Raw genomic sequence first — 7862 nt, forward strand, 5'->3', positions numbered from 1 at the left:
CTGGCCCAAAAACTGTCAGTAAGATGCGGATACAGTGATGTCTTTGGCTGTTTCTTCCTCAGATGGTCAAAACGCATAGAAACTTATGTGTGTGCTTGCACATAACAAAGAATAGAGGTGGCATATAGGGTGTGCTGAATAAGTGTCTTATAAGGACCATCACCACTCCCATGCTATGTGGGTCATATTTAGACTGCCAGTGAGATAATGCATTACATTCCTTTTTTGTTTGCTGGACAAAACACTTCTGTTTGAATTCATGAGATGTGTGATATAGAAGGCTGTTCCCTGAGGCTATGACCTCTTCTCAAACTAAAGGTAATTTCTTTTATGGCTTCTGTCAGTTCTTTGAGATCTTCAGATAACACTTTCAAAACAATACATCATAATCATTCATTTTCTCTTTTTGCTTAAACATTTTATAGTATAGTTTATTTCTTTCAAATAAACTGATAATATAAATTTGAACTCAATGCTCAAAATTGTTAAAATGTTGACAGACAGATGGTCAGAATATTAAAGTTTTCAAGGATAACTGAATTGTGCTTTATCATTTTGTTGTTGTTTAAAACACTTACCAGTTTCAGCCTAACATGGTCTAGCCATACATGGGTGGGACAGGTTGTGTGCAGAGATAAGGAATAAGTCATAAGATAAATCACATATTGAACATGTGCGTGCCATGCATTTTCATGCATAGATCCATTTTGCGCACTCGGGTCTTGGAGTTAGCACCAGCCTAGCACACTTGTCTCACCTCAGCATATTTTGGTTAGAATAAGAACACTTCTTTAATGGAAGGATCCTCTGATCTTAGAATATGCAAATAGAGACGTGGCCTCCCCACGGAACCACCTGCTTTCTCTCAGATATCCCCCTTCCATCTCTGACCTGAAGGGGAATCTCTGAGTTCGGTCCATCTACACAAAGGACCTTTTCTATTTGCACAATAGCCAGGAGAAGCAGTGACCCCAGGGGATCTGAGGTGATGCACACTGAGCCAGGAGCCTTACCTTAGTTCAGGCCAATTCAACCAGGGAGGTTTACCAAATGTATTTGTATTTTTCAATTTAATTGTGATGACACAATTTCTATTTTATTTAGAAAATGTTATTTATTTATTGAGAAAATATGCCTGTTTTCCCCAAGTCTTGCTTTGCTTTGTAGATTTATCTGATTTGACACTTAACAAGCTATTTAACAGACAATATCCATTTTGAAGTAGTTTAGTTTATTTAATCAGAACATCTATACTACCATAATCAGTAAACCATTTTGAAGAAAATTTGTACAGTACTACAGTACAATACAGTCGTGTGCAAAAAGTATTTACAGCAATAAAACTGTTTTCTTCAAAATTTTATATGGAACCAGGGAAGTGTCCAAGTTTGGTACCTGGTGTTACAGTTGGGTGTCGAAGTTTAGTTTTCAGTGTGCTGTTTCCATGGCTGTATAAGACACAAGGAAGGAAAGATGGGGTGGGGTGGGTCACGGAGTGAAGCGCAGCCAAACGGAGCACCGGAACGGAGATGAGGAGCCAAGAGGAAATCTCAACCTGGATTTCAACGTTCTACCACTTCCCATTAAGCCAACCTGTAAAGTAGCATCACTGGTTCACTGGATACTTCCCAGTCCGGTTTCTTGTAGGTTTCTGCAAGGGTGTGGTCTGTGGATTGGAATTAAGATGTGTAAAACACCATTACATTTTGATTTCTGACAATGCTATCTTTACAAATGGCTTCAATGGCAATGTCATTATTTTGTAAGTACACTTTTTATTTTGTGGTTTCACCATATTCCTTGATTTTTACTTATTTATCCTTACTTTATCAAAAGGGGCTTATGGGTGTCTAATTTAGAAATAGTTAAGGAATTAAGCAGAATCCATTGGAGCTGTTTAACCTGGCAATAGATTTAAAGCAGGAATAGGTGTTCATGGAGGGTCTCCATAATCGGCTCTGTCTGGGCTCCTTACAGGCTGTTTCTGTTTGAGTCTTATTTACACCCCATCAAAGGCTTCTTTGTGTGGGGCCACTGGAGCAAGAGTCCACTCTGGCCATAACAGAGTGTAATATCCATTGTAATATGTATTGTGCAGTCATCTGTCTATCAAAGGTAAAGCAAAATAGTATTTCTCCCATTCTTAAATTTTCATCTTATCTCAGTCCCAGAATTGCATGTTGTGGTGCATCCCCTCTCTCTTAAAAGCCTTTTCAGTTACAAATCGCACTAAGCAAGAGATTTGTTAGCTTGCTTGGTTGTACAGTGTCCATAGGCTACAGACATCTTTATGGGACTGACTTCCTATCTCTACCTTGTGATGATGGAAGAGTTTGGTGATGACCATATTTGCACATTACATCGTTTGATGCGCACTGCTACGAGCCAAGCTAACACACAACACTCTGATAAGCCGCTTGCTGCTGGGCAGCGGGAGGATGGAGAGGCTCAGAGGCGGAGTAGAGTTTCCCACGCCTCAGGTTTCCGCAGGCAGGCCGCCCAGGCACAAAGAGGGGCCTATACAGGCGGGAGGGAAATGATGCTCAGTGACTGCAGCCAGACTGGCCTGCACCTGGACAGCATTTGTGCTTGTGTGTTGCATGTGGCTGGTGCTGGAGATGGGGAAATGCACCAGGGGGTGTACTGTTACCTCACCACAGTTACAGCCCACAGAAGCAATGCCATAGATCTGGTCCAAGTTCTGACATGTAATCATCTTTACTTTGGAGAAACCAAGAGAAGGCTTGCTAGTTAGTTTGTTGAATACCTTTGGACCATCAGAAATAAGGATTTTTTCATTTCCAGTGGCAAGGCATTTTAATACTAATGGACACTGCACTAATGACATATATGTTTGAATTGCCAGTTGTTGCTATGGCAGCAATAAACCGGGAAACTCAAAGAAAAAGAACTCATCTATATTCTTGGAACTTTAGAACCCCCATGAATGTTATGGATGCATGGAATGAATGTTATGATATCTACTTTTTCCCATATATAAACTGGCTCCTCCTACTACTAATTCAGAAGCACTTTGCTTGCACAGCTGATGAAGGATGTCGGTACAAAACTGTGTACTTTACTACAATTTTGAACATCTCTTCTTCTCTCTTAGTCTCTCTCTCTCTCTCTCTCTCTCTCTCTCTCTGAATTAGTAGTAGCTGGATATATATATATATATATATACACTCACATCTCTTACTATTTTCCAGCCATTACAGAGGTAGATACAGAGGCTCAGATTGTTATGAGTGCTTGCTTAACCCATTGTATATCAGCTGTGAGTTCGGAGCGGAAGGTCTGCAGTGCAGGTGGCAGTCCACTCACCAGTGGCGTGCCGTTGTGCGAGTCATACGTGCTGTGAGTGGAGTACATGGGAATGTCTGGATTATAGTAGCCTATGGGAGTGGGATCAGACATGTTCACGAAGCCACGAGTCCTCCAGCAGCAGCACCAGCACAGCAGCTGTGGGGAGGAGCATACTGCATTTACGCTTCAAGGAAAAACACGCGTAGCACAGCCGCGTTCAGTTCACAGTGAAAAGGCACCAGTGGGAACAGCAAGGAAGAAACAGAAATACTGCATGAAATAACATCACAGTAACACTGAGGTAAAATCTTTTTTTAAAAAAGGCCTTTATAGGCACATCAAAGTATGGGAACACAAATATATTGAGATCTCCACTATAAAAGAGGACAGTCACGGCTATATTTTCATATTAAAACAAATCATGAATGGTCATTACAGTGCTAGTGTTCTTTTTTCACAGCATGTGTACAATCTGAATTATTTGATTGGGAGTCTATGTGAGACTCACCAGTAGTATGAGGAGGGCAAGAAAGAGAAAGAGTATGAAGGCTGCCAACACCAGGAGGGCGATGCCCCAGCCGGGCACACCTTGCTCTGCTTCTGCTGCACCTGCTGCTGCTGAGGCAGGAGCCATGTGCTCCGAAGGCGCCACTCGATTCGGTTCTGCTGGACTTGCTGGGGAGGTTGGGCGGCTCGAAGGAATGGTAGTTGACGTCAGTGAGGTTAAGTTGTGCGGAGGCACTGTCATGTTGTCACTGGTCAGAGTTGTTTTATCTGAGATGGGCGTGTGCGAGGTCTTTGGTGTGTTATGATCACGTGTTGTAGACTGGCTGGTTGTAATGCCTAGTGTGGTTGTGGGGGACTCTCTGAATTTTGAATTGCTGGTGGTGGATGCACTGGTAATGGTTGTATGGCTGGTGGATGCATTGGTAATGGTTGTATGGGTGGCGGATGCATTAGTAATGGTTGTATGGGTGGCGGATGCATTGGTAATGGTTGTATGGCTGGTGGATGCATTGGCAATGGTTAAATGGGTGGTGGTTGCATTGGTAATGGTTACATGGGCGCTGGTGTTTAGTAGTTGTGAGGTATTGAAGTGTGAGGAAGGTGTAGGGACAGTATTTTGTTCTAATATCACGGGGATTGTGGCCACATTGGGTTTTGCACCTGTGTGAGAGGATAGGATAATCACATGGATATTATTCAATAAGATTTCAAGTAGACCAATCCAGATATGTGTCTCTTGTAAAAATCCATAATATGTAGTGCATGCTAATGAAAAATATGTTTGTGATAGCTTAATCTAATTCTATAAGTAATTTAAATGCTCCAGTTATTCATACTTTGTTGTATTGCAAAAAACTTTAATTCAGAGAATTAATAATGGGTTTTTCATTACCTTTGGTGTAGCTTACGTTTAGATCAAGCATTGAAACTGGATGTCTTTCATAATTATCAGCAAAGGTTTTTTTCACCATAGCTTCATTGATTTGCATAATGCCAAACAGAGTTATGGAAGAAGCGATCACAGATCCATTACTGAGGGAAAGAAATTGAGAAAAGTAATATTTGGGTTTCGGTTTGATTGTCTATTTAATTCACTTCAATTACTCCAGTTTTTGCCAGTAAGAAGGTAAAATGGTATATAAAGGACAATGGGCTGTAAAAGTAAAGTCAAGGTCCACATTTTATTCCTTTTGATTAAAAGTTAGTGTAGTGTATTGTATAAAGTCATTTTAACTGAAACCTGAGTAACATCTATTTACCTGAAAGTCATCTCTGAAATCCCTTGATAATGCATTGAGGGTGAATATCTAAAAGTAGTGGAAAACTGAACAGAAGGTGGAAAATTAGGTTAGGTCTGATAGCTTCATGTATTCATACAACTGAATGCACATACATTAATTAAAGTTAGTGCAGACGAATACTGGTTGACATGAACTGTACATTCACATGTCATATTCTCTAGTCCATTACAGTGTGCAGTTGCAGAGTATAGTCTGCATGATTGCCACTTAGTAATGAATGTTTGTTTTGTGCCTTTTGAGTCAAATGCTGCTGACCTGGTGTTTGTTTGAGGATAAGGCATCTTACCACATTCTCCACTTCCTCTCGCAATATTCTGTACTGCAGGGATTGATGGTCCTTGAGTGAGTCATTGTAAATCCGGTTGGTGATTTTGATGTCAATAGTAAAGGCAGAGAGAGCATTCACAGTTGTCGTGCCAATTCCAGGAGCCACAGTAACATTGTCAGATGAGACAGCAACTGTAGAATAACAACCATGCTGAGCACATTTCTTGACATCAGCACATTATCTGAGATGGTTAAGTAGTGTGACCCTATGTCTGTATTTAAAGAGTGTCATTTGGCCCAGCATTTTTAGTGGCCAATATTCTGGGAGAACAAGATTCAGAATCACTTTAATTTGACAAATATGTTACATATAATGGACAATATGAAAAATTACAATTTGCATTTTAAGTAGAATTAATATCACAAAATATCACAAAAAAGAAAAAAGTTATTTTCCTTACTAAAATACATACAAATCTAAATAAACATATTCTTAAATTAGAAATAGCACATGTGAACTCTAGCTCAAATAATATTTCCCACTGAAGTGCTTTGGCAAACTGTCTAGGTAAAATATCTCATATTATTCTACTTTATTTTTCTTGTTTTGCAATTTAATACATGAGCTTTAAGAGCTTTAAGTTTTGAGAAGGGTCATTGTTGAATGAGTAGACAATGTTTTCACAAGTATCATGACATAGAAATCAAACTGTAAAAAAAAAAAAATGCTTCACCCGGTACCACTTGGATTCTTGTCAATTTTAAAATATATCTGTGTCTTACCTGAAAAGAACACAAAGAGCCCGATAATCCATTGCGAAGATATTTTTTTCATCATAATGTACATTACCTCAATGTAGTGGTAGTTCTTAAATGTCTAAAAGTTTTTAGTGGAATTTAGTCCCAAGAAAACTGTGCTCTAGACAGAGTGCAGAGTGAACAGTCCCTTTATTGTTAGAGTACCTGACCTGGTAACCCAGCCAGTGGGGTGGGGCCATAACTACTTAATCAGCCAGTGTAGCTACTGCTTAATCAGCCAATGTTTCTGGTTTCTTTGTTTATGTACATGTTTTTAGTTCCAGTTCCAGTGTCTTCTGTTCGTTTGTTTTTCATGTCAAAACCTGTATGATTAATCCATAAATCATGTTTATTGACAATTTATTTACATTAAACATCTAAAGCATAAATCCCTTTTTTGACAGCAAGAAACAAAATCATATTTCTGTTGTGGAAATACTCAAAATTACTGATACTGAAAAATATTTTTAAATTCCTTTTTTCTTTTTTTTAATGAGAACATTGGAGATTAGTAGAACTGAATAAGAATAAAGAATTTAAGCCAAGCTCTTCTTTCAGGTGTCCACCTGGTGTAACCTACATAATTTCCAAACATAACTGAAACTGTTTACAGTGGTATTTTGAAAATTCTTTAAATTCGTTTAATAGTCCTTTATTTCTCTGTTTAATAGACCTAGATTGATAGAAGACTGATTATTTTTCTGTGTTGTTACCAAATTCTCCTCTAGTGGGCAGTAGCTTACTTTGTTTTTAACCTTAAAACACTGCAATCTATTGCCTCAAAGGTATTGCCTACTTACATGGTTATTGCTCTTGATTTGTGATTTTGATCTTTAGCATTTATTAACTGCTGACTTGTTGTATGAAGCGTAAAATGACAACCCATCATCATATTCACAAATTTTTTTTTAATGTGGTTTATTTGTGAAAACGGCAGGGGAAAAAAGCGCTCTCAAAAAAGTTCCCTAAAAAAGACGGCATAATTTCGGGGGTGACTAACCGTTTCAGATGGGTGTAAGAATGAGATGAGCCAGAGAATGTGTGGAAGCAAAGGCGCCTTAGTGTCCACCAGCGGAACACACTGAGCTTCTCTCTATCTCTGATCCGAGTGGGTGATGTTATAACTTGTGAATGCTGTTTTGGCCCATGTCTTGGCAGCTGGAGCGCTGGACTGCAGATGCAAATTAATGTCTATGTCGGGGTCCCTCTGCGCCAATAAAATTACATCATTATATATTACACCCCGTTAGCCTGGGTTTTTTTCCAGACTCAGTAGGCTACTAAATGCAACAATAAGATATATTCCATTCATTCAAAGCGTCAACCAAATGAGCTAGTGAACATTAGTTAAGTGTTTACTGGAATTAGGTTTCCGTTTGTAGCGTATATCTATTGTATTTGTCCTCCTCAAACTGGTCCATTGATATGTGTTTCAATGACAGACATACAGTAAAGTGACCATGAAAAATTAAATATACGGTTTTATTTGCTCTTCATATTTATCTATTTACAACAAACATGCAAAATAATAAAATTAAGGTATATAATAAAACCATGTATTATATTTATATTATATATTATACTTATTTATATTTATATTAATCCATAAAACCATATATTATATTTATTATAAAACCATTTATTATATCCTAAACTCTTTGTTTGATTGATTGTTTTAAT

General features: G+C 38.5%; 1 protein-coding gene across 1 annotated transcript; it reads right to left on the reverse strand.

The window, feature by feature from the left end:
• Window positions 1-656: 656 nt before the first annotated feature.
• LOC145651224 (uncharacterized) lies at window positions 657-7437 on the reverse strand. Its single transcript, XM_081696779.1, has 3 exons — window positions 3818-7437; window positions 3328-3465; window positions 657-1666 (listed from the first exon to the last, which is right to left on the reverse strand). The coding sequence occupies exons 1-3, from the start codon at window positions 4055-4057 to the stop codon at window positions 1607-1609; spliced, it is 438 nt and encodes a 145-aa protein (XP_081552905.1). The 5' UTR covers window positions 4058-7437; the 3' UTR covers window positions 657-1606.
• Between the last annotated feature and the right edge of the window lie 425 nt (window positions 7438-7862).

This window comes from Electrophorus electricus, chromosome 14 (assembly GCF_041902795.1).
Source record: "Electrophorus electricus isolate QZ-2024a chromosome 14, ASM4190279v1, whole genome shotgun sequence".
NCBI classification, from domain to species: domain Eukaryota; kingdom Metazoa; phylum Chordata; class Actinopteri; order Gymnotiformes; family Gymnotidae; genus Electrophorus; species Electrophorus electricus.